Source organism: Momordica charantia (assembly GCF_013281855.1).
Source record: "Momordica charantia cultivar OHB3-1 chromosome 6 unlocalized genomic scaffold, Mcharantia_2.0 BLBB01000006.1, whole genome shotgun sequence".
NCBI lineage: Eukaryota > Viridiplantae > Streptophyta > Magnoliopsida > Cucurbitales > Cucurbitaceae > Momordica > Momordica charantia.
Window position 1 is genome coordinate 29,461,750 of NW_028275164.1, and position 26,282 is coordinate 29,488,031.

At 34.3% G+C, this 26,282-nt stretch overlaps 3 protein-coding genes across 4 annotated transcripts; 1 reads left to right on the top strand and 2 right to left on the bottom strand.

The window, feature by feature from the left end:
- Positions 1 to 52: 52 nt before the first annotated feature.
- LOC111023100 (putative E3 ubiquitin-protein ligase RHB1A) lies at positions 53 to 3,572 on the bottom strand. 2 transcript variants are annotated; one of them, XM_022300455.2, is made up of 6 exons: positions 3,418 to 3,572; positions 3,090 to 3,262; positions 1,966 to 2,120; positions 963 to 1,395; positions 661 to 770; positions 53 to 558 (listed from the first exon to the last, which is right to left on the bottom strand). In XM_022300455.2, the coding sequence occupies exons 3-6, from the start codon at positions 2,029 to 2,031 to the stop codon at positions 529 to 531; spliced, it is 639 nt and encodes a 212-aa protein (XP_022156147.1). In that variant the 5' UTR covers positions 2,032 to 2,120; positions 3,090 to 3,262; positions 3,418 to 3,572; the 3' UTR covers positions 53 to 528. The 2 variants fall into 2 exon arrangements, with proteins under 2 accessions (XP_022156147.1, XP_022156155.1); XM_022300463.2 differs by lacking the exons at positions 3,090 to 3,262; positions 3,418 to 3,572 and having other exon boundaries at positions 963 to 1,406; positions 1,966 to 2,106.
- Positions 3,573 to 6,372: 2,800 nt separating this feature from the next.
- LOC111024335 (Adaptin family protein) lies at positions 6,373 to 14,564 on the bottom strand. Its single transcript, XM_022301988.2, has 15 exons — positions 14,362 to 14,564; positions 13,418 to 13,615; positions 12,554 to 12,667; positions 12,082 to 12,332; positions 11,550 to 11,685; positions 11,244 to 11,423; positions 11,013 to 11,105; positions 10,703 to 10,914; positions 10,543 to 10,606; positions 10,266 to 10,445; positions 9,654 to 9,746; positions 8,968 to 9,380; positions 8,512 to 8,701; positions 8,237 to 8,440; positions 6,373 to 6,983 (listed from the first exon to the last, which is right to left on the bottom strand). The coding sequence occupies exons 1-15, from the start codon at positions 14,446 to 14,448 to the stop codon at positions 6,684 to 6,686; spliced, it is 2,715 nt and encodes a 904-aa protein (XP_022157680.1). The 5' UTR covers positions 14,449 to 14,564; the 3' UTR covers positions 6,373 to 6,683.
- Positions 14,565 to 16,734: 2,170 nt separating this feature from the next.
- XPB1 (DNA repair helicase XPB1-like protein) lies at positions 16,735 to 22,853 on the top strand. The gene is made up of 20 exons (XM_022303153.2): positions 16,735 to 16,982; positions 17,095 to 17,135; positions 17,241 to 17,316; positions 17,453 to 17,621; positions 17,716 to 17,938; positions 18,033 to 18,089; positions 18,203 to 18,346; positions 18,458 to 18,538; positions 18,657 to 18,744; positions 19,169 to 19,506; positions 19,592 to 19,667; positions 19,753 to 19,946; positions 20,489 to 20,652; positions 20,754 to 20,826; positions 21,213 to 21,326; positions 21,443 to 21,523; positions 21,620 to 21,679; positions 21,914 to 21,997; positions 22,071 to 22,213; positions 22,345 to 22,853. The coding sequence occupies exons 1-20, from the start codon at positions 16,973 to 16,975 to the stop codon at positions 22,436 to 22,438; spliced, it is 2,310 nt and encodes a 769-aa protein (XP_022158845.1). The 5' UTR covers positions 16,735 to 16,972; the 3' UTR covers positions 22,439 to 22,853.
- The last annotated feature ends 3,429 nt before the right edge of the window (positions 22,854 to 26,282 follow it).

Sequence of the window (26,282 nt, forward strand, 5' to 3'; positions counted from 1 at the left end):
TCATCTGTTATAATCATTTAGTTAATCAAAGTTCAAGAACATAATTGATTACTTTTTCAAAGCTTAAGGACGGAATAAACACTTTCATTTTAATTCAAGTCAACGACCCAGATCTGTTGTTTTTCTTCATTTTAATTCCATTTATGACAAATCACAACCTCAGATAAATGGAAGTAAAATGAAAAACCAAGCTCAGACATACTATATTGCATAACTGTATTTACATCTTCCCGCCCTCCCACCCAAAAAAAACAAAAAAAACAAAAACAAAAATGAAACGAAACAACAAAATGAAAAAAAAAAAAAAGAAAGAAAAGAATTATAATCCCAAATTTTCCCCCATTCTATGTTCAGAAAACAAATTCACACAGAAAAGTGCAACAGGAATGGACAACTCATTAAGGAAAAAGTAGAAAAGAGAAAACAACTATAAAAAAAGAACCTGGAGCTGGCAGCTGGAACTTTATAACCTATACTTTCAACTTTACTTCAATGTGAGAAAACGTTCGGCTGACTTTCTTGTCGCCACTAATCAATTGGAGGGCTAAAGAGCATTTCCTGCATTTCAGGGGGGGATGATGAAGAGATAAGAAAGTTTTCTTTATGGTTTTACGAGCTAATGAGTAGAAATAAACGTTAAATGTAAAGTGAGGCACACACCTGATCGCACACGGGACAGATATCACTTCTTTCCATCCATTCCAGAATGCATGCAAGATGAAAATGATGCTCGCATTTTGTGGTAAGTTTTGGATTCTCCCCATCATATTCTGCATAAAATAATAGAAAAGGATGAATCGAAAGGGAAAGCTACTGCAGCCTATCGAGAAAGCGATAATGTGGTGACTTGTTAGTTCAAGCAACTAAAAGGTCAAACATTGGAAAATAAGAGGTTAAAGATGTTTCCATAGTTTGGTGGGGTTGGTACTAGGCAGCTGAACGAAGTTTTGGCAAAACTTCACCTTCCAAACAGATGGGACAAACATCCTCCTCTTCAATTGCTAAGGCCACAGATTCTACACCCTTCGAAAGTTCGATTTCAGATTCCTTTAATGTGTCTGTTTCAAAGTCTGTATGCTTCTTGCAGTCTGATTCATCGATGCCTTCACACTTGGCTGAAGTTTCTCGAGCATTAGTGCATGCGATTTCTTGAACTGCATCAGAATTTGTTGTCTGGGCTGCAGCATCATTCTTATTGCTGCCAATTTCTTGAGCCACAGGTGGAGTATGTGGATGTGTTAAAACAACATCATATGGCATAGGCAAGGGAGGTGATCTATAAGTGTCAGGTATTGATGTATCTAGATTTGTATCGACCAAAAGCCCGCTAGAAAATGCTGAGGGAGCACCAATTGGAGATGACAGGGGAACATGCTCATCTGATGCTCTTGGGTACTGCATCAAAACTTGAATTCAAGTAAATTGAGCAAGGCAGTTTACAATGGCAAGAAAACTCTTTTCACTATCGTGCTAACAGTTCAGCATATAGTTCAACTAGTTCCAAGATCAAATAACAGAAGTGATAGACTGATAGTTTTTGAGTGTATGTAATGTTTATTATATTCACTTAAAATGTTAAATCTGCAACTTACATGATTTATTAAGTATGGCACACAAGCGTCTCCTATGATCACCACCAATCTAAGTTAATTCGTGCGAAGGCAGAAGACTTCTCGGGAAAATACATGGATGATGAATTATGCAACATAATGCATAAAAATACTTATAGAAAATATAGTTCATTATAAAAATCACTCTCTGTTTTGGGTTTCAAATGATGTAAATGACCTTCACTATCTCACAGGCTATAACAGAATACCTACAATTATATGCAACTAGGCCTGTTGGCAATGATAATTAAGAAATGAATGAATACTAGATAATGGCTGCAGTGTTTGCTTACAATAATGAATTTGATTGATAAAAATATGAAAATAAACATCCAATGGTAAATTCAATACTGACATAATAGTAGGATGGTGCAATATTTGATTCTGTTCCTTTTGAAGAACAACAGCAGCAACCTCCCATTTCAGTATACTTTTCTACAAGACACACCAAAAAACCATCGGCACCAGTAGCAATATGTCCCTCTTTCAAAATTTTATAGAATGTTAGCCCTGTTACAGAAAACATAATAAAAATCAATTTAACTAGTTTATGTAAACTAAAAAATTCCTTATGAGATATGACAGGTGCAGACCACTAGTTTATATGAAATAACAGATAATAACATAATATGCCGAGAGAATCATAGATAAACAAAGCTAGTAGCAAATATTATGAAGTAATCGTAGAGAGTAGACAGTGGCCTAAAGGTATAATCAAGATTAGAGTTGCATCTCACAAAGAGCAAACATAAATGCTATTTTTCCTTCTTATTAATTTTTTTTGCTTTTCGTGCGGGAAGGGGAACAGAAATGCTGCCAGACCACAATTGAAGGAAAGGGCAAAAAAGGTTCTCATAAGCAAGAACTTGTATAGCAGAGCCACTTACTGATAACATCTCCAGCTTCCATGAGCTAAGCTAAATAACAGTATTACAATTTTGTAAGGCTTGATCATTTGAAATAAGTGACTGTAATTAGGGGAACAAAGGCAACTAAAAGAGGGACGAAGTACTCCTAAAGAACCATAATAGACAGATTCGTCTTCAATCATCCATTATAAATCCCCCTCACTCACCATAAAATGACATCCTCACTTATCATTCCAAAACAAAAATGAAGCTAATGAAGCAAACTAGACCACAGTCAATGCAAACAATAACTAAAAGTGATAAAGTCGATAACAGCAAAGTAAGAAGAAAACGAAAAATTCGGATTATGAAGCAAAGCCCGATGAACAAACTCCAAGCGATTGCGAGCAAGTCAATCAAACAAAACAACCAGCATCAAAATAAACCTACAGAGGAGAATCCAAAATCGAACAGAGCTCCACAGAACGAATAAAAAAAATTAAAAAAAAACAGCCATAAACTCGCGCACATATCCATAAGCATAACAGAAACAGGAGCTTCCAATCAATCAGCGGTCATCGGAATCAGTTCGAAGCAAAAGCGATGAAATGTCTAGGAAGCAGAATCTTACCCGTTTCACGCCGAGAACTCAATCGATTCGTTGGAAGTGGAAAAAGCGAATTGCGAATTCAATTCCAATGGAAAAGCGGAGAGGATTTGGACTCCGTTTCAGAACGCTGTTCTTCCCCTTTGGGCCATATGCAGGGAAGCAGAGAAGGCGGAGCAGGCTTCTCTCTCTTCTCTCTGTAGAGAGAGAATGTTTCGTGCGCGAGTATGACTTTCCACTCAGTATAAGAATTGAAAAGTAAAAACAGAAACAATAAATTTAAATTTAATAAGAACAGTTCCCATTATCCTGTTTGGAATTGGATGGATGGATGGAAAATTAATTTTCTCACCTCTAGGTTTTCGGCTGCCGGCGCCGGAGGGAAGAGCTGCCGACCGGTCGCCTGAACTGAACTGAACTGAACTTTCTTTTTACAGCCGCCGGAGGGCTGAAAATTCGGCGAAGATAAATTGCATATCTCAGATAAAATGTGTTTGGTTTAGGTTTATTTGGTTGGATTACTATTTATTGATTGTAATTTGTTATTTATTTATTTATTTATTTATTATTTTGTAATCTTATGAATATCATGATGAATCTATTCGGTGCATATATGATTCACATTAAATTTTGTTTGGTTTAGGGTTTATTTGTTGGATTTTTTTTCTTTTTCTTTTTACAGAAAAATTAAAACGCATTAAATTTCCTGCACGAGCTGAAGGAGGAAACTCTACGGCAAGGTCAAGTATTTCTCTAGCCAGCATTCAGACTCGGAGTGGAGTACTCTTTTTCTTAAGGTAATTTAAGGTGTTTCAAGAATGATGATAGAACGAATAATTTTAAAAAGAGAGATTTAGGTACAATTAATTTTTAAAATACTTTCAAAATCAATTTAGAGTTAATTAAGTTTTCTTTAAAATCAATTTTTTAATTTACCAAAAATGACCACTAGTAAGGAAAGTGATTTCAATAACCAAATACATCCTAACTTTGAAGTCTATACTATGAAAATTCATACATACCGACTCAAAATTGTTTCTTTTAATTAGAACTTAAAAATTCTTTATTATCTTCAATAACATTATATTACAAATGAACGGAGGAGAATCGAACTTACCTTCTACTATAATACTTTATTTATTTATTCCAAAATTGATTTTAGGTACATTGCAATACTTGCATGGAACTGCAAATGGTTGCAACTTTTAGTGATAAACAATTGAACATAAATTTTCTTAAAAAAAAAAAAAAAAGAAAAAGAAAACAATTGAACATAAATATCAACCTTAAAAATGCTGGCTTATGTTATGTTTCCTTCCCCCACACCCTTGGGAGGTTGCCCAATTAATGATAGCAAAATATGGTAATTTTGGATCCATTTGTTATCAAAAGGGCATAAAACTTGAAGTAGAAAAGTAGGTATTGATGAATGACTTTAGGTTATTAAACTAAATGTTGCCAAATTTTCTAGATACCTAACATTTATTTCAAGTAATGCATCAAGTTTGAATCGACTAAATTTGAGTAGTTGGTTCTAATGGTCATATTAGAAACTATATTTCACAAATGACGCATGTTTTTAAATTTTACATATTAGATTTTGAGATTTGTAATTTTCTTTTATTAATCTCGAGATTGCCTTCAATTATTACTTTTATATTTAACCATGTTTGTGAAATTTTTAAAAAATTAGATTTGATTTTTACTTGATTCTTTCCATATTTAGATTCTATGTATTTAATATAATATATTAAAAAATATTCTCCTATTTTTCTCGAATAAAAAAGATTTTCTACATCCTCCCAATGATACACAATATTACTTTCTATATATGTGTTTTTTAAATTAAGGCAACATATTCTCACATTTATTAAAAAATTAATATTTCTAAATTTATTGTGATATAGCTTTCCAGCAATTCTGGAGTATATTTATTATTTTCTTTCTGGATTTTTTTTTAACTTCATTTTTTCAATAATGTAATAAACATATTCTTTCTCCAAATGGATGTATACTAAACTAGGTTATATAATATATTCTTATAACCATTATTTAATATAAACATATACTCCCCTATAGGTGATATAATATATTTATTTGTAACGATTTAGTTTCTGTTCAAAATTTGTAATAATTTAGTTTCTATCGATAAATTTTTTTATTAAAATTGTTACATTTTTTCATATAAAATTTAACTTTTTTAATTCATAAATATATTTAGTCCATTTAATTTATCAATCTATGCAAACCAGAAATTTAATAGAAAAAAAATTTAAGACTAAATCGTTATTGACTTCTATTGTTACTTATTTAAGTATGTATTTTTTAACCTATCTTCTATTCCTCTCGGTCCACTCTCAGACACCACCCCTCTTTCTCCGGCGACATCCAGCGGCTGGCGACTACTCCATGATGAACAAAGTAATGGCAATCACAAGATGGCAAATGAAAACCAAGTCACGTGGATAAAACGGTGCATAATGAGGAAGATTCACCAGGAAATAAGCTATGCGTTATTGGAGAACAACCCCTGGAAGTTGGTATTCGGAGCGGCAAAATCCCCAACGTTGGTGGCGTGGAGAACTGTGAGAATGGCCATGGCGAGGGCGAGAGATTAGGGATTGATGAAGTGAGGGAGAGAAACAGAGAGTGTTATGTGGGTTTTGATCAGAAGAAAGATAATTACACTTTCTTGAATTTGGGGTTAAAGTCATAAACAAGGCCTAAATGCTTTGTTTTTCCTCTACTTGTAATTCACTTATTTAAAATATATGATGGATAATTTGGTAATTTTCACATGGGTTCCATCCTATCCAGGGCCTAAATTCTTGTTTTTCCTTTATTTGTAATTCACTTATTTAAAATATATGATGGGTAGTTTGGTAATTTTCACATGGGTTCCATCCTATCCAGGTCCTCTTAGGTTAGTTTCTAAACCGTTTGTTAATTATCAATTAAGTCCTCTTAGGTTGGTTTTTTTTTTCGCCCTTGAAAAAGACAAAAACTTCTACTTTAAATTTAATCTTGTCGAGGTGCATACAAAATATCTCAAACAATAATTTATATAGAGATAGAGTGACTAAATATTCGAGTCCCATAACCTATCAATCATTCTTGATGGAAATGCTGAAAGGGAACATCATTTATTCATTTTTAATTTCTAAAATTTATTACAATTTTTTACTTTGAGAACCATTATCATAAATGGAAAACAAAGAATGCCATCAAACCAACACGATTTTCAAAAGAAAAAAACGTAGAAACAGAAAAAAGATAGCAAAACAAAAAAAAAAGTTATCTTCATCGCTCACAAGTAACATCTATCTCATTCTCCAATTTGGACTACATATTGTCTATAAACTATTTCTCCAACTTCCAATATTTGCAGCAACAATAACCTTTTGGAAAAGTTTGAAGTTACAAACAAATTTCTTGTAGAAACAGACTCTTGAATCCGGGGAGAAAAGAAAAATCAACAGTCTAGGCAAAGCTAGAATTCAATCTAGGTTCAAGAGGGAAAAGGGGGGAGGGGCCTGCCACAAATACCCAGCTTGGATTTACAAATACTAACAAAAAATCAAGGGGTGGAAAAAGAACAAGAAGAACACAAAATTTAAATCATTCCTTGAGAAGAGTCTCCAAGGCTTCGAAAAAGAGGGGTGCCATGTCAGTGTTTGGAGTCTTGATGGCGCATTTCAGTCCAGGGCTTCCCACGACCGTAGTGAGTTCAACCAAGAAAGGGATTCCTCTGGGAATTTTAGTAGAGAAGTAGAAAACGTCCTGATTCGCATGCTTCCTTTTAGCGATGAAGAACATATTTGTAGCAGCAAGTCGGTCTAAAACCGATTCGATGTTGTTTAGAACAATGGCAGGGAAGTCTTTAGAAACTTCATTTGAATCTGGAAGGGACCTCCAAGTCTGCATTTGAGAGATGATGAATGCCGCAAATAAGACTAAATAGTTGACCATCCATCAAATTAGACAACAAAGAAAAAAGTAATCTAAGACAGCTGTTTCCTCCAACTCCATCTTTCCACCAAACTCGCAAAGTGAATTTCTTTTTTGTTTTCTTCGTGAATAACTGAACTAGCTTACGCGTACCAACTGAACTAGCTTACGCGTACCTCAACTACTTTTACAAGACAACGGTCTAACTTTTAAATATTTTGAATATTTTGGTGTAGAGTTAGTTAAGGTGATATGATAAAAAATAGTAGACTAAGGTGAGGAGTTGAGAGGAAAAGGTAATGGTACAAGTGTTGGGTAACTTGAAAAAACATCTATTTGTAATCTTCTTCCTTGGTTCAATGCATATTTGTGGCCACGTCCTATCAAGGTCATATTCAAGAGGAAAAATGGGCAGTTCAACGGACAATGAAGGAGTTTCCATCACAGGTGGGGGAGAAATTTTCGAAAAATGTGGAAAAAGGAATGAACGTTTCTGAGAATAATATGAAGAGGACGTTAAAACATGTTCAATTTCCTCTCTTTCTTTGCTCTCTTTCTTTTTTAATAGGAAACACGTAAATACTACCATTAAAATGGCCTAATAAACAGTCTAGAGGTTAAGGAAGAAAGGGATCCTTGTCCCCCAACCTAGAAGGAGGGATCAAACAGAAATCCTCCGATCTAAGTTAATGATGAAAAGGTAAAGTAATTACAAAAAGAACGGTGTAAAGTACTCAAACCAACGGACAAGAGACTTTCATTCTTCCTTAGAACTCAAGGACACAGTTGGAAGACCTATAGAACAGATCATGTTCAAGTAAGATCGCGAGAATTATGGTCTATTTATGCATTTTAATGATTTCTTACATTATTAGTTGAGAGTTATTCATTTTTCCGGTTTAATTTTCCCTCTGTTTCTGTGCATTTGTTCAAATTTTGGACAAGAAAATAGGAAAAAATATATAATTAAAATTTAGACACCCCAAATTGTGAATCCACAGTTTTCTTGACACCATTACGGTACTCAGAGTAGTGGTTGTCCCTCCTAAATGTGCATTCTACTTTAATGGACGGCATCAAGGAGAAAGCAAAACAAGAAATCAACAATGACAATTATGAAAACCAATGCAGAGGAGTGGAAAGAGGGAAGCAGATGGACACACTCAATAATGCCCCCAGAGATAAAAATAAATAAAGGAAACTGCAACTATCTATTTTTTTACCTCAAGAAAGTTTGCACGTTCCATCCTCCCATCCTCAGTGAAGAAAACGTGCATTGAGATCTTATCATTGAAGTACCACACTGGCTGCTGATTGTTCTTTACAGCTACCTGCAAAAGTGAGCTTGGGGGACCTTGAGACATATTTTGGAATACAACCATTGGCAGGAGAGTATTTGCAATTGACCCAGGTTGCAACGGTGGAACCTATAGATAGTAAGATGATAAGTTAATGCCATCCATGGATAATAAACTCCACACTGAATATGCAAATCTACCTGTAACGGTCCTGCAGCTGCGAGACCAAAAGTATTCTTGTTAAACTGGATCATGAACCCATCTAGTGTAATCTGTGTATGGTTCTCGAACAATAAACTGTAAAATGTTTGACCATCCTGTCGTGTGAGCTGTGCACTGATTTGTAAACCTTGACCAGCTGATGCTGGTAGCAGAATAGGCAATGGAGGGCTGCAGAACAGAAAACACATTAAGTTCCAGTAACAAAAAGCTCGTAGAGGTTATTTGTCATACTAATATACTTATCTCCAGGAAAATGCTGATTATAAACCTTTGATGGGCATAACTTTACCGTCTTGTAATACTTATTCACTTGCAGTATTTCAGGCATTACTTGAAGTCCTAGACTAGACCGAGAAGTTCTTTCAGACTACCCATAGTATGACTGTATACCCACTACCAAGCAGATAAGAAAGTTGTTACCAGTTCAAACTTACCCAGCAGGAGCAGCGGGCTGATCAACAGGGACAATAGCACTATTATCAAGTCCAATCAGGTCACCAAGTAAATCTGGAACTGAAGCTGGAGGTGGAGGGGAAGCTGGGCCAGAGGCTGGTTTCTTTGATACTGAATAAGATGCATCTGAAGAAGTTGGAGGCGATGCACCACCAGCAGCAGCAGACTGGGCAGGAGATTCTGAATACCCTGCATCACTTCCTTCAGGATAATCTTCATCATCAGTTCTCTGTGCTGCTGGCTTTGCACGGGTCACGAATGCTTCCGGGGGCTTGTGATATACAGAGGACAAAGTGGCAATATTGGCAAGGAGCTCATCTAGAAGTGAGGAATCAAGCAGATTTGAGTCATCGCCAATCACAGGCTTCTCAGCAAGAACCACATCCTTGGCTGCCTGCAAAATTGGAAGTACTAAGGAAACTGAGACTTGTATACCCGGCTAGGGCGAGATGAATTCGGTCGGTGTAAATTTTAATAGGATTTTAGAAAAAATAATGACATATACTTGGTTTCCTCGCATTACATTAGGCTTGGGGATGGATCCTCAAAACTAATTACCATAGTACTACCCCAAAAAGCTATGGGTTTATTATCAAATAAACAGACATTGAATGTTATACTGACAATAAAGCTGAAAAGTATTGATTAGCAGAAGTAAACAGTAAACCTCTGGATCAGTTGATAAGAGACGCCAATAGATATATGCACGATCCCGCAAATCAGGATTGTCTGTCTCCACAGTAGCATTGTTCAAAACAGCCTGTAATTGGACATGAAGTAAATATTTACAGGGTTGACATTTGGAGGCCAGAGAAACCTAAACAATTACAAAGTTTGACCATAATTATCTCTTATCAGAGAACATAGACCATGGTCATCTTGCTCAAACTGACAATGAAGTAATTATTAATAAGCATACAGGATTATCAATGAGCAATCAGATATTGAAATTCCCATGAAGCAAAATATTTATTACTAACTACTAAAAGAAATAATGAACAAAAAATAAGGTCCATCTTAATGGAAGTATTTTTGAGCTCGTTCATAATTTTTTTTAAAATCTTTTTACAATAATTTGCACCAGTAGTTCTCTGATTGTTCTGATGCCAAACAGATTTTTTCATGTCAATGCGTAAACATACGCGGATAATTGCTGGAGGAAACTACTCCTATACACTTGAAAACTAAATTCGTTTGGGATTGGGACCATACCAAAATGGTATATCCGTATATCACCAATAGATTTGGCAATTCAAAATTATGCTTGTAGAGAAATGACCTGAATCATCTGCTGTGGTCCCTCAGTCGGTTTCTTAAGAAAAAGTTTGACAGTTGCAGTCAGCAATTGTAGCTGCACTTGTGCAGGTTCCTCAGGGAAAGTCTCCAAGAAGCTTTCAAGGAGTTCATCTGCATTGTCAATTCTCTCTGCATATTCTCCAATAATCCAGATCATTGATGCCTTGAGGCAGAGAGGCAGAAAGGTGAACATAAAATATAAGTGCGACTTGAAGAGATTGAACCACTTGTGCTACTGAAAAAAACAGCACAACCATTACCTTGGCTTCTGGCTCATCCAATGTGTCTAAGCTTTCACAAAGCGTAGCAATGATGGACTCATAACTATAAACAGAATCGAAATTCATGATAAAGTTGGAATGAAGAAACAATCATTCAATAGAGAATATCAAAGTTGAAGGAACAAAATGAATTTCTTACGTGTTAGGATATCTTCTAAAAATATCTTTGATGACTATAATAGCCTCTTGAACCACGTAGTTCACTTTAATTTTGATCAGCTCAAGCAACACACTTATGCATCGTTCAGCTGCTCTCTCTAGCTTGATTGCACACCTACCAATGGCACGGACAGCTTTTCTTACGAAATCTACATCTACTTCAGTGGCATACTCTTTGAACTCCAGAAGAACCTGAAAAAAATTAATTCAAAAGGGCATCATTTCGTAGAATTTTCTTTAAAAATTAAAAGATGCAAAAATTAAGAGAGAATCTGAAGAAGATTGTGTACCTGGTCTATGTTCCGGTCAGATGCAAGCTTAATCATGATCTCTAACTTCTCCATCTTTACGTAGATCGGATCATTGTACTTGCAGAAGAAAACCTACACACATGGGGAGAAAGCAAAAAAGGGAAAAAGGGGAAGTAGTTAAGTAATAAGCTTCTAGAAAATGAGCAGTACTAATCATCCTGATTATTTACATTCATCTCCATCATCTCGACAAATTTATCAGCAACTCACCTTAATTTCATGTGCAAGAATAGTAGGTCGTTTCTGTACTATAAGGTTAATATTTCGCAATGCAACATATTGTATCTCAGGTTCTGCTGAGAGCAAAGTTACAAGGGGAGGAGCCATCTTTTTGCAAAGATTTCGAACTACATCAGTGCTGCTGATAAGTTCCATTTGTTGGAGAATCATCTATTAATAAGGGGAAAATAGGAGAAGAAAAATAAAAAACATTAGTTAGTTGAAATAATTTGAACGTCCTTAAAACCACCCACATATATATGGTGGAGAATATCTATTACTTAATAGAATATTGACCTTCACAGCTGATAGAACAACTGCACAATTAGCATGTTGTAGCCGGGGAGTAACTCTCTCCACTATATTTTCTGCTTCACGAGCATCCTCTGCTTTATATCTAGAAAGTGCATCCAGTATGAAAACTTGACCCCACCTGAAGAAATCAGGGTACAGAAGTATTTGTCAACAACTTGACCCTATTTGTTGTTTTTAGTGCACATATGCATGTAGACTACTTTTACCCTTTTGGAATTTTCCTCTTTTGATTTACCAAATGCCAATATTTGGATGAGTTACATGGCATAGCTATATGACATTTTAAAACCAAAATAATTAACTGCTTCCAGTCAAGTTAAATTAAACAAAAAATGAAATAAATAAATAAATAAATAAAATAAAAGAGATTATCTTATATCCCATGGATACAGAATCAGCTGTACTAGGGAGAAGAGGAAAACTAAAGCTAAATAATTATCTTCTTATTAGATGACCTTCCCATAAAGTATTCATAGACTTTTCACGCTTTGAACAAATCAAATGCAGCACTTACTCTGTACATTCATTCAAAGCCGTGAGAAGTTTTGACAGCGTGTGAGTTGTAATCTCAAAGATAGGTCTGCTATTATTCTCCTGTATCTCCGCGAGAGATGCCACAGCATTTGCAACAACCATTGGATTATTGTCAGATATTAAGTCTTTAAGAGAGTCCAAAAAACCTCTGTCCTCAACTAACTCAGCATTTATATCATAAAGTTTGGCAACACAGATGGCAGCTGTCTTGCGGACATAAGGGTCATCATCCTGTAAAAACATTAAAAAACCAAAAGAATAGATAATTGAGTCTAAATTCATAACACAGTAATAAAACTCCACCCCATAACCATAGATATTCCAGTATATTGGAAGTAAGGAAGGAAAGTGAGAATTTATCCAGATATCAGGCAATGACTTTGCATTAACAAATAGAAGGAAATACTGAATTTTAACAGCAAAAATGTGTAAGAATGAGCCACAAAAACAACCTTAAGACATCTCTGTAGAGGATCACACAAATATTCCGTAATTTTATCCACACGAATGCATCCCATTGTCCTTACAGCCAAAGCACGAATTAGAGGATTTGGATCTTGTGAATCCTGCACAAATATGCATTAGAAAAGTTACTTCTACAATTCCCTGACAACTCAGAAAGTTAGACGCATGATGTATTTCAATACCTATCCAATCTCAGATTGAATTAAAATGTAAATCAAGCAGATTAACTTGTACGTTGATTTTATGATGTCTATGCAGATTGAGGACAAATCATGTAGAATTTTATGGATGCTAAGTCCCTACATTCAAGAGCTTCCACAGCCCACAATCACAAGGTATCAATAATCCTACTTCTGTGAGAGAGCAGGAGTATTCCACGTTAGTAATTTAAAGAAGCAAATCAGATGTTTTTCTCCTGGTGATGTCTAACTTGACTCGCTGTTGACACCCAAGGGTTTGCAAGCTCCATAAGACATGGAAAGCAGAAAACGGGAAATTCTACAGGGTGGAGACACAAATATGTGGGAATTCTGAAGTTGTAGGACACAAATATTCTAACTCAAAAAGAAAAAATACATAATACGTTGAAGGAAACTGGAAAAAATGAAGATCTCATCTCTCATTGAGCACTCAATATTCTTTAATTTCTTTGTACTTTTTCCTTTCGACACAGATCCTTTTATAATATCTTAAGAGTACGAAAATGGAGCAACTTCATAAATAGTACTCTGTTTCTCTGCAATTCCTGCTATTTGTATGAGGCCATGATATATTTAATTGACTTCAACGTCTAAACCAGACCTAAAGATGATAAGACTTGGCAAAAATACAAAAATTAATTTAGTACTTACTTTCACAAATGTGTTCACGGCAAGAATTGCTAGATCAGGCTGGCTTTTGGCGTAATTAATTAGATACAAGTAAACCAGCTTTTTCAGTTCTAAATTTTCAGTCTGCATGCAGTTTACCACATCTGTGAACAGTGATGAGACATCCTTCCCAACAGTCATTGCAGCAATGACCTTTTTAACAGCATCTTTTCTCTTATCCTGCAAAATGTTTTGAAGAGATGCAAAGCTTAAACTGAGAACAAACCCATTTTTCTGCTACCAAGACCTACTTCCAGAGGCATGAAGCTTCAAGCCAGGAATGAAAATGTCATATAGCATGAGTTTGATCCAAGTGACCGCTAAACCCAAACTTTGGTCCTCATGGGTAAAAACAAAAATAATATGATATGTCCAGTTTAACTTTCACGTATTAACCACATATAAGCATCAATTCAATAACATCAATATATTGGTCAATAAAGAAGAAAAATTAAGCATACTAAACCATATAGAACTTTATTCTTGGAACAAGAGGTGTAGGAGCTATATCAAAATGACCAACTATAAATTATAGTTGAGGAATGAACATAGACCAATTCTTCCCAGGTCCTATTGGACTCAAACATTAAACTTTTAAGTTCCACCCCCCGCCCGTATACCGTCGATCACCAGCAACTGAAATATATCTTCTTCGGACTCAAAATTGAGACATAATAAATTCATCTCAAAGCGTGCTGAATATCATAATTCCAGCAGTTCAGACACTAGTATTAACAAGAAACATAGTAAAACCAACAGATCTGCGGGTTATCCAGACAAGACGACGATTAAAAAAAAAACAAGAACCTGAGCTACCAATCAGCTAAATTGATATAGATCACGGATCAAAAAATGAAAACCTAGACATTGACTGAGCGACGCAAATATGAAGAAAAAGAGGGAGGGAGAGAGAGAGAGAGAAATGCCTTGTACTGGGAATTAAGCTCCTCTTTGAGCTCGGGAATTTCACCCTTTTTGGTGGTGGAAAAGTACTTGGAGTCGTGCCCGCTCATCTTCGAGTGTGGGATCCCGAATTTTCAGAGTCAGGCCAAATCGACTTGAAGAAGACGAAGAAATGGGAGGAAGAACAGAACCCAAGTACAGAAAACTGCTCTGCTGCCAGATCCGGGCCGGTTCCTGAACCGGTTCCGAACCCGTATCATCCAAATCTTAATAACTTACTCACCCCCAACTTCTTTGTTTTTCTATTTTGGCCCTTAGAATTTTCTTCCATTTTCATTTCAGTCCTTTAGGTCCACTCTTGATAATCAAATATACTACTTTATGGTTGGTTTAAATTTTATTAGAAAAATAAACATAATTAGTTGGTTAGTTTTCTATAAATTATTTACGGGTTAAAAAGTTCATTTTTGTTCTCTTACTTTAAAACATCATCATTTTGGTCACTTAATTTTATTTTTTTGTTCTTGTACTTTAAAACATCATTATTTTGGTCACTTAATTTTATTTTTAATATTTTTCTCTCACAATTTCGACATGACACTACATTTAATATATTTATATTAAATGTTTTTCATTATGTGCAAAATTTTGTAAATAGATACCAAAGTTGTCACAGTATAAAGTATAATAATCAAAATGAACTTTTCACAAATTTAGAGACTAAAATAGATTAAAATGAAAAGTACAATAACCATAATGAATATTTGAAAATATACGGACCAAAATACCATTATTTAAAGTAAGGTGAGTTCCCAACCCAAGCATAATTCAACTAGTTAAGGCATATACAATCTATAAACCCCCATGTTGTTGAGCTAAAAAAAATTAAGAGTTGAGTTTGACATACCTTCTAATTTAATCACTTTCTAGAGAAAAAATTCCTTAAAACGCTTCTTACAAGTTTGTTTGGTTGCACTAAATCTAAAAATGGTTATAGAAATGTCAAATTACCTCAAAGTAATTTTTAGTAGATCAATTTATAACTACTCTAAAGTTATTGATTCTCTAAAAACGATTTTGAAAGTTAATCCAAACGCACTCTAAATTTGTTAGTACCAACCTGAGCAAGCTCATCCGAACAATAAAAACATCTATTTTCTCTTGAGATTGGAGGTAGGGATGTTCACGGGGTGGAAATGGGATGGAGAAGAAACATGATTAAATTCAAAAGATTAAACCGATGGATTAACATAAATTTAATCATTTATATAATATAAAATAGGTGGTTCTTAATTTGTCTTTATAATTATATATATATATATATATAAAATAAAAATTTCAATGATTTTATTTTAAATCCTCTAAATTTTTATGAAAATCTACCCATTTTACTTTTACCCAGACTAGCACAAGTGATTGAAACAACTGACAGTCATGAAAAAGTTGGTTTGGTTATCTATATAGAACATTCTCAATTGCTCAAAAAATGCATCGTTGGAGACCGAATAATAGGTTGTGTGAGTATTTCGAACCAAGAGACTTTGGTTATATATCTACATGCCGTAAGAGCTTCTGTGATTATTTCGAACAAATAATAGGCTTTGGAGCACTAGTGTCGACCTACAGTTTGACTATAGGGGTGGACGTATAGCAAAAAGGAAGGGTCGATCAATCGAATCAAGGAGAAGCGGAGATCTACAAGAATCTGTTTCTATTCAGCATCCTCCAACTTCAGACTAATCTTCACCTAAGAATCCTAATTTGGTATGCAAGCTCAATAAAATTTCTCATTCCCTACTCTTTGTTGGTGCAAGATTCTAGCCATTCTTCACAAAGTGTGCGATGTGGCCCAACCGCGGAGTAACTTAATTTTCAGATACACACTAATCTAATTACAATTTTAACATGAAATAGATCGTCTTGAGAGTGATTTGAGTATCGGAGTGCTCATTGGTCTCACCCCGATTTATTTCTACAAAAATCTCTCGACTGATCATCTTTGAATAGAAATATTACGACCAAGTCGAATTTCTTTAGATTGTTTTAGACAAATCAACCGTTGTGCTATATGATCTGAATTGAAAATGGATGGAACAAGGGGAAATAATTATGTTATTATTGCATTGGGAGAAAATTTCAAGTAAAACAAATAAAAAGATGAACTCGATGTAATAAACTAACAACAATGATTCTTAATCTTCCAGGCGACTATCAATTCTCAATTTATTTTTTCTTTTTGAAATATTAAACTAAATTACTTCCTAAAGAATATTAAAATTATTAATTATAAAAAAATAACGTATTATTAAATTATTTTTCTAGAAAATAAACATGCCACTCAAATGCTGATTTTTTTTTTCTGAGTACTCAAATGCTGAATGTGAATGTTGTAATTTAATAATTTATTTGTTGGGGTTAAGAATGGAACAATATGTTGCAGTATATTAAATCGGCGAACGGCCGAAGCGCGAACGCCGATTCACTATTTAAAATCGGAGGCGGTTCATTGGATAATTGATAGTCGGTGGTGTTCCATCTCTCTCTGTGGATTCCAATTTCATATCAATCACTCTCTTTCGTTAAGAACCGAGCGCATCTGATCGCCGAGCAAGTTGTGCATCTAATTTTGAAGCCATGGGACATGGTAAACCGGTGGTGGATTATGATATTTGTATTTTTCTTTTGAAATTTTTGTGGGGTTATTTGTTTCGCCCAAGAGAAGATTAGTGTTTACGTAGAGACGTCGAATGTTTCAGGTGACAAGGGAAGACCAAGCAAAAGACCCAAATTCGGCAAGGTTTGTTTGGTTTTTAACTTTGGTTCGGTGTGTTTTTCTAGCAGAAATTTTGGTTTTTTTTTTGTTATTGTAATGCGTAATAATGATCAATTGAGCAAAATTCAGGAGGATTTCAGGAAAGCTAATGTTGAAGAAGACGATGCCTTTTATCTTGACAAGTTCGACGACGACGATCGTAATGGTACAAATCTTCTATTCGTGTGATTTGAGGATATTTGGTTTTGTATTGATGGATTTGATTTATCTAATTATTTGGGGAGGTGGGTTCTGGATATTGTGGATTCTGATTGATTTAGTGAAATTCTTGTTTATCCAAGGTGATAAAGAAGCAGAAAAGAGAGATTTCAGCAAATTAGAGTTAAAACCTGACCATGTTAATCGGCCTTTATGGGCTTGTGCTGATGGCCGCATATTCCTTGAAACCTTCTCGCCCTTGTACAAACAAGCTTATGATTTTCTTATTGCCATTGCCGAACCAGTTTGCAGGTAACTTAAATCTAATTGAAGCAGACACTTTTGGTGGATTCCAGTTATGATTTAGTCATTGTTAATTTCAGTATTCTAATTGATCAATATTCAGGCCAGAATCAATGCATGAATATAACCTCACTCCACATTCCTTATATGCTGCGGTTTCTGTTGGTCTGGAGACGGAAACGATTATTGCCGTTCTAAGTAAGTTGTCAAAGGCCAAACTCCCTAAAGAGATGATTGATTTCATTTATGGTTCTACTGCCAACTATGGCAAGGTGAAGCTTGTGCTTAAAAAGAACCGATATCTTGTGGAATCCCCATTTCCAGAGGCAAGTGCTCACTTAACTTGGTTCTTTGTTTTGATGGAAATACATGGTCTAGTCTTGATCGAGTGATCTCAATGGTTACATTTAATGGCTGCAGGTGTTGCAGAAACTGCTCCGGGATGAGGTTATATCCAAAGCCAGAATCATTTCTGAGGTATGGTCTTAACTGATGAGTTAATTACTGAAACGTAGTTGTTACCAACACATTTATTGTGAATTCTTCGGCTATACCTTCATCTTGATTTTATTGACATTGGAATCCATTAGGATTCTCGTGGAAATGGTGAATTTACAGTTAGCAAAGCAGCAGGTGAACTTGGCAATCGCCATGAAGGATTGCTCAACGAAGCAGAAGTTGCAGCTGCAGCTGAGGAAAGAGAAACTCATTCATTTGAAATTGACCCAGCACAAGTAATATGGTTTCTAACCTTTTAAATCTGATTGTCAACACATTGATGTTTAAAATTTTTGTCGTTCTTCCTCTCCTTATTTATTGTATTTTGGCTCTTGATCAAATGACAGGTCGAGAATGTAAAACAACGCTGCTTACCTAATGCCTTAAACTATCCCATGTTGGAAGAGTATGATTTCAGAAATGACACCGTGAGTCTTCCACCAAACAGTGATGTTGGAAAGAGAATTGTCTTAACTTTTAACTAATTTTAATATTTCTACATAAGAGGTCGGGATCTTATTTCAATAGTTTCTCCTGGATTTTTAGATCAATCCAGACTTGGATATGGAGCTGAAGCCTCAAGCTCAACCAAGGCCGTATCAGGAAAAGAGCCTTAGTAAAATGTTTGGAAATGGTTCGTTTTTCTTGTTACATGGTGTCTTTTTTTTGGGTTGCTTGTTATTGAGCTTATAGAAGTAATCTCAACACCCTATTTTACTCGCGTTTATTTTTTTCTTAAACAGTACGTTTTTAAAAGAAATAATCTTTTGGTTTATTCTGGTTCTCTTTTGGTTTCAAAATATGTTAAAGCTACAATTTTAGCACATTAGATGGTTATCATTAAATAGAAATTTATTTCTTATAAAAAAGAAATACATTCAGATGGACAATGTTTGTATTAACCAAAATATCCTCCTCTTTATCCTGTGAACTCTTTGGCCTCATATCCAGTTTAGGTAGCTTGGGGTTTCTCCCCTCTTTTGAGTTTTCCCAAATGCCTTAACTAAGAATGGTCAGTTATTTAGCTTCAAGCTCTGATTATGACTATATGTATGCAGGTAGAGCAAGATCTGGCATTATTGTACTGCCTTGTGGAGCTGGAAAGTCTCTGGTGGGTGTTTCTGCAGCAAGTCGTATCCGAAAAAGCTGTCTTTGTTTAGCTACGAATGCTGTATCAGTGGATCAGTGGGCTTTTCAGTTTAAGTTGTGGTCTACCATACGGGACGATCAAATTTGTCGTTTCACATCAGATAGTAAAGAAAGATTCCGAGGTAATGCTGGGGTGGTTGTGACAACTTATAACATGGTTGCTTTTGGTGGTAAGAGATCTGAAGAATCTGAAAAAATTATTGAGGAGATAAGAAATAGAGAATGGGGATTACTTCTCATGGATGAGGTAATTTTACCATTTTTGTGTTCATCTATTTTTCTTTTAATTAGTCATGTTTTATACTGCAACTTTTTATTTTTTTTGATTCTAGGTGCACGTGGTTCCTGCTCTCATGTTTAGGAAGGTTATCAGCCTGACTAAGTCTCACTGCAAGCTTGGGCTCACTGGTACATGACGTTACATGGTCTTTTAACCTTCTTGGTTTGTCTTTTCTATTGATAGTGAAAATTAACTTTGATTAATTTATTGCAGCCACACTTGTGAGAGAAGATGAAAGAATTACAGATTTGAATTTCCTTATTGGTCCTAAGTTGTATGAAGCGAACTGGTTGGATCTTGTTAAAGGAGGATTTATTGCAAACGTGCAGTGTGCTGAAGTTTGGTGTCCTATGACAAAGGAGTTTTTTGCTGAATACTTGAAGAAAGAAAACTCAAAGAAAAAGCAGGTTTTATAATTATCAATGAAATTGATTTTTCTTCACCAGTCGAATTTATATACCTACCTTGCCTGTCCTATATTATTTCCTTGCCAAGAATCATGTTGTAGTTAACAAGGTAATATTAGATAGAGCCAGAGTGGTTTATTCTCATTAAAGAAGGTTCTTTCAATGTATTTTGGATTGTGGTATATTGCTAGAGCATTAATTGGGAAATATTGGAGATGTTATTAGGACATTAGTAGCGACATACTTGTAATTACTAAGGAAATTTTATTAGAGGGGATGGTTATATATAGTGGGAGTTAGGGGTTCGGGGGATAGAGAGCATTTTTGAGGAATTGGTCCGTGGGACTTGGGAGAAAGATAGCTCTCTCGAAGGGCTATTATCCCTTCCCTTGTAATTTCTCCTTCATAGCGTTATACGATTTCAGTGTTATTTTGTCATTGTAGGGTTCCTAACATATATCTGTCTGCCCTTAATAGATTTATTTGCTCTCTATCTCTTTGTGGTTATTTCCCTCTCTTATGTACTGGCTTTTGCATTCCAGGCTCTTTATATCATGAACCCCAATAAGTTCAGGGCATGTGAATTTCTCATTCGGTTTCATGAACAGCAGCGCGGTGATAAGATAATTGTCTTTGCTGACAATCTTTTCGCCCTTACGGAGTATGCAATGAAGCTTCGTAAACCTATGATCTATGGTGCAACCAGGTTGTTAGATATAACTGTCTTACCTTGAGAAAATATGACCTCAAATCTGTTGTTTGACATCCATATCTGGCTTTTCATTTTTCATTTTTTCAAATGTCTAGTCATATTGAGAGGACAAAAATTCTCGAAGCATTCAAAACTAGTCGTGATGTGAATACTGTTTTTCTCTCAAAGGTACTTTCCTCCTCTCACCATTCCCCTTTCCTTCCCCACTCTCAGTATATTACAATAATAATAAAGAAGGAAAAAAACCAGTATTAAATGAAGTTGGTTTTAGATTAGGCTAGTGGATCTGTTGTATTTTCTTTATCATCAAACAGCATATACCAATAACTGAAGTTTTACAATCGACTATGGTCTCTTGATGACTAGCCAGCTATCATGGTCAATAACTTGGCCACTGATATGTCCTTGGTTAAACTTTTATTCTTGTTTTTACTGAAATTAGTTGTGATTTTCAAATTGATCCCTGATTACACTGATCATGATTTAAATTTTAATAGTCTGGAGTTGAGAATGTCATCTCAAGAGTTGGATCGATTTCTTTTATTTTATTTCAGGTAGGTGATAACTCTATCGATATTCCTGAGGCAAATGTGATTATTCAAATTTCATCACATGCGGGTTCAAGACGTCAAGAAGCCCAACGTCTGGGGCGTATTCTTAGGGCCAAGGTAAAAAGGAAAAAATACATCAGCAGTTTAATCTGTGCAGTTCTTATGTTTCTGTTGTGCAGTTTGTAGGAATCAACTAGCATTTAATGACATGATTTTTTTAATTGGAACAACAGGGTAAACTTCAGGACAGGATGGCTGGAGGTAAAGAGGAGTATAATGCCTTCTTCTATTCACTTGTTTCTACTGATACTCAGGTAGAAATCTACCCCTTGTTTCTGGATTTGGTGTGGAGAAGTAATTTTTACCCTCTCTTGGTTTAATGATATACATACTTTTGAATATTAATGCAGGAAATGTACTATTCAACTAAAAGGCAACAGTTTTTGATCGATCAAGGTTATAGCTTTAAGGTAATATTTGTCTCAGCATCTATAGGAGCTTGTTTATATATATTTTCTTGTAGAAGCGAAGTGTTTATCATGCAAAATTCTTGTTTCTATAGATTTATAGATTGATTCTCTGTTCATCCGCTGCACCGTGTAGTGAAATATATCGAGTCCTTCGTTATAGCCATTCATTTTATCTGGGGATTGGGTCTTGGCTTTCTGCTTGAACATTGTATAAATTGACATAATTTCTGACAGGTAATTACAAGCTTGCCACCAGCAGATGCGGGAGCTGATTTGAGCTATCATCGCCTCGATGATCAGTTGGCGCTTCTTGGAAAGGTTATCATCATCTCCATATATGTTCCATCCTCACTTTTCTTTGATGAAATTTTGACATGCTTTTATACTTCAGGTACTGAGTGCAGGTGACGATATGGTAGGATTAGAGCAATTGGAAGAAGATGCAGACCAGATTGCGCTTGATAAGGCTCGCCGTTCGAAGGGATCCATGAGTGCAATGTCGGGCGCAAATGGAATGGTTTACATGGAGTACAGGTATTGTATAAAGTATTTGTCCCACCGCCCAAAATCTATTTGGTGAATGACATAATCTAGATGTAGGTACGATATTAGCGGCTGACATTTTCCATATGTCAGTCTCCAATTGTATGTTTTTCTTCTTTCAGTACCGGACGAAGACTCGCGGGTCAAGGCCAGATTAAGAGCAAGCCAAAAGACCCGGCGAAGAGACATCATCTGTTCAAAAAACGGTTCACTTGACACAGACATCAAGTGTCCTGTATGGCTGGTTTAGTTATTCCCTCTGAAGTTCCTGGCCAAGAAATATCGGCAAATGCAGAGGTTAGCGTAATTAACGAGGTTGGATTTAATCGGTTTTTCAAGGTTTTGATTACTGGAAGATCAGAAGTAATAAACTGTGTCGTACAAGGAGGAATCAAAACAAAAGAGAGACCTTGAAATTTTCATGAATGGAAATCCTACAAAGTTTCTGAGAATGTGAAAAGGAAAGAAAGATTCTTTGTTATCAGTGGGTTCATATGAAAGATCACTCCTTTGTCTTGAGAAATTCTGAAAAGAAAGAAAGCAAAAAAGGGAAAGAAAAAGAGAGTATTCTTCCACAAAATGGTGATGAACTCAGTTGCAAATAGTCAAAATTTAGTCCTCTCTTCTTCCACTCTTCATTGGATTTTGTATTGCTGGGATTTGACTTTTGATAAAAAAGAATTAAAAAAAGGGAAAAAAAATGTGTCTGAAACCAACGAATCAAGAAGGAAAAGTTGAAGACGAAAGTGAAATTAAGACAACACACAAGAATTTTTGACAACTTTGGTCTGTTCTGGCATGTGAATTCTCATGCTTCATTTTTGTTTTAAGCTACAAAATGTTCTTGTCTTGGTTTCTAAATTAAAAAAGAAAAAAGAAAAGTCTTTAGTTTTTAAATTCCGTATAAAAATTTATTTCAGTTTTTATTGTTGTCTTTGTTCTTTAAAAAATTTTGGAGATTAAATCATAATGTTGGAAACTCTAGGAATCAGGATGAAAATCCTTTTGTTGATATGCAGTAATCCATAAGACTCAAAATTGAATATTTTTGGTACCAGTCGAAATCAAAATAGAATTTAAACTTATACTGTCACATGCTGTATACTTGCAATATTTAGCCATCTTTTGACTAGCTAGAGTTGACATTAATGGTCTATTTTGACCTTTGCCACCATTTTTCATTTAGTGCTAAAGATTCAGATTTGCATCATGGAGATACTCAGAATAATTGACTATTATTCAAACAATATCTCCATTTTGATCATTTCATTGAAAGAGAATTTGTCAAAATCTAAAACTCGATTATCAAGATTATAGTTGTCCTAGCTTAATGTATCGATTTCATCCCTGAACTAACTCAATCTCAACCCGGTGCATATAGGATCATTTCAAAATTATTTTTCGACCTATCTTAGTTTAAAATTACAATGAAGCTAGTTTGAAAAAAAAGAAAAACTATAATGAAGCTATAATATAACAATCATGCATTTTGACATACTAAAATTAAAAAAATATATATACACAACTGATGTAGCGTTTGATATCGATTTCATTTTTAGTTTTGTGTTTTAAAAAATTACGTTTGCTTCCTCATAACTTTTATGGTATGTTTTTCACATTTAAAAAAAAATACATTAAGATTCCTAAGCTAAATTTATTTAATGAAAAATAAAAGTTTAAAAACTATTTTTTTGTTTTAATTTTAAAGTTAGAATCTTGGTAAAAAGTAGATTAACAAACAAAGTATCAAATATGATGGTAATTTAATTTTCAAGAAAATAAAAAACAAAGATTTTGATCTTATTCTTAAATGTATGGGTTATTGAAAGTTTTCTAGGAACATATGTTTAGTCAAGAATTTCATTTTGTGGTTGAGGAAAATTTAAATGCATGCATAGACAAACAGTCTTTGATGGCTAGAATTTTGCAATTGCAAGATCATTTTGTTGGATTTCCTGTCTAGTTTATGGAAAGTGGCAACCAAATGGGAGATTTTTTTTCCTTCCTTCCTTCGAGTGAGTGAGAATTCAACCTTATTCCAAATGACTCAATATCTTTTTAGTACAATATGTAGGGGTGGAGGATCGAATTTACTAACCTCTTGATTCGAGATATATGTCAATTACTGCTGAATTATGTCCGGTTTGACTTCATGACTATTTATAATAATTAAAATAGTTAATAATGCAAATAGTAACTTTGGATTGAAAGCATATGTTATTTTAGTACATTTTTTTGTTATTTACATAAAATGGAGAGGATCTGAGCATAGGTAAATTGATTACATATATCTTAACCAAAAAAATTGTGGGTTCAAATCTCCATCCACGCATGTTGGACTAAGAAAACCCAGATTTTTCTATGCAACAGAGACTGGAGAGTGCATTCCTGCTCTATCTTGCTCATATGTCTCGATTACTTCAAGAGAATGGAAATCAATGAAGGATAATCAAAATTTTCATTCTATTTAATAGGGTCTAAAATGTAGGGAAAAAATCAATTATCCAATAAAATGGGGTGATCCAATGTATCTCTTAAAACCTCATCCGTCACATTTTTACTCTTTTGTTATATATCTCATTGCTATTCTGATTTTGGACCATTTTAATAAACATCGTGAATAAATTTCTAATTTTAATCCTATAAAATTTTTAATAAATAACGTTAAAGAAATAACATTCTATTAATTTTATTCTAATTTTTTCCAAGTAAACGGGACCATTGAAGATTATAGGTTGAACAAAATATCTTTGTTGTCCAGTGACTTTAGTCATGTCGGCAAATATACATGTTTTTCCCCACAATATCATCAAATTAGGCAAAGTTTTTTCTTTCTTTTTTCTTTTATTTCTTTTTTTTTTGGGACAAAATTAGGCAAAAGTGTTAATCCCATTTTCATCTTTCAACTTTTCACCTTCATATTTGTTCTATTTGAGTTCTTAAAAATTTATTTTAATACTAAACTTATCTAAAAGATAACTGTTTTAATCTACGAACTTTCAATTTGTATTTTAATCTCTTTAGACTTAGAAAAAGAGAAGAAAATTATTTGGGTACTTATAACTTTATCACTTATTTATAATACTCGCGTACTCAATATTATCTTTGTCAAACCATTATGGGTGACTCATTAGTCAAAAGGGACTGGAGATAATAAGAGAGAATGAGTTCAAATCCCATGATGACCACCTACCTTATAAATTAGTAATTGTTACGTGTTTTCCGACATCAAAATATATATTTGCTAAAAGCAAAATACCCCACAAAATAAAATTTAAATCCACATGTAATTTTTTTTTTTAGAAAAGACCCCCACAAAGAAAAAGAGAAGAAAAAAAGACCCACTAGGGGCATATCTAAGAAAACAAGATATATTTTCTTGTATCACCACAAAGTAATGACAAAATGTCCATTTCTTTGCTTGGTGTTTTTATTACAATTGAACTATCAAGTTGGCCCTAAGAGAACCAAAAAGACAAGAATCTAGCCTTGAATTAGAAACTAAAAGTTTGTTCCAAAGTAGTTTTATTACCCTAGGCAAATCTTTGATTTTTTTTTTCCTTAAAAAAAGAAAACACATTAAAAATTAATAAGTTGAGTTAGAATTATTCTATTTAACTTTTAAAAAGTATATCTTTTTTCCCTTTCAATGACGAAAGAATACAAATCGACGACCGATGAACTCAACATCGACCTAAACCTAGGGTAATAAAACAAAACAAAACAAAACAAATATATATATATATATATTTTTGAATTTGGTTTAAAAAGGACATGAAAAATGGTTTACAAACGACAAACATCAGAATAAAAAAAATTATTTCCAAGTTGAAAAAGGAGGATTTGTAAAGATGGTTAGAGGGAGATTTTTTTTAGTTCAAAGAGGAGAATTCAAATCTCCGACCTTTTACTAAAGAATATATATATTTTTTAACTAGTTGAATTATATTTAAATTAATTAGAGATGAGGTTTAAACACTAGTTTTGTCACATTATTAATACAAACTATATTTATAATATAATCATTTTGCTTTTGGGTTTGATTGAAAAGTTTGTCATT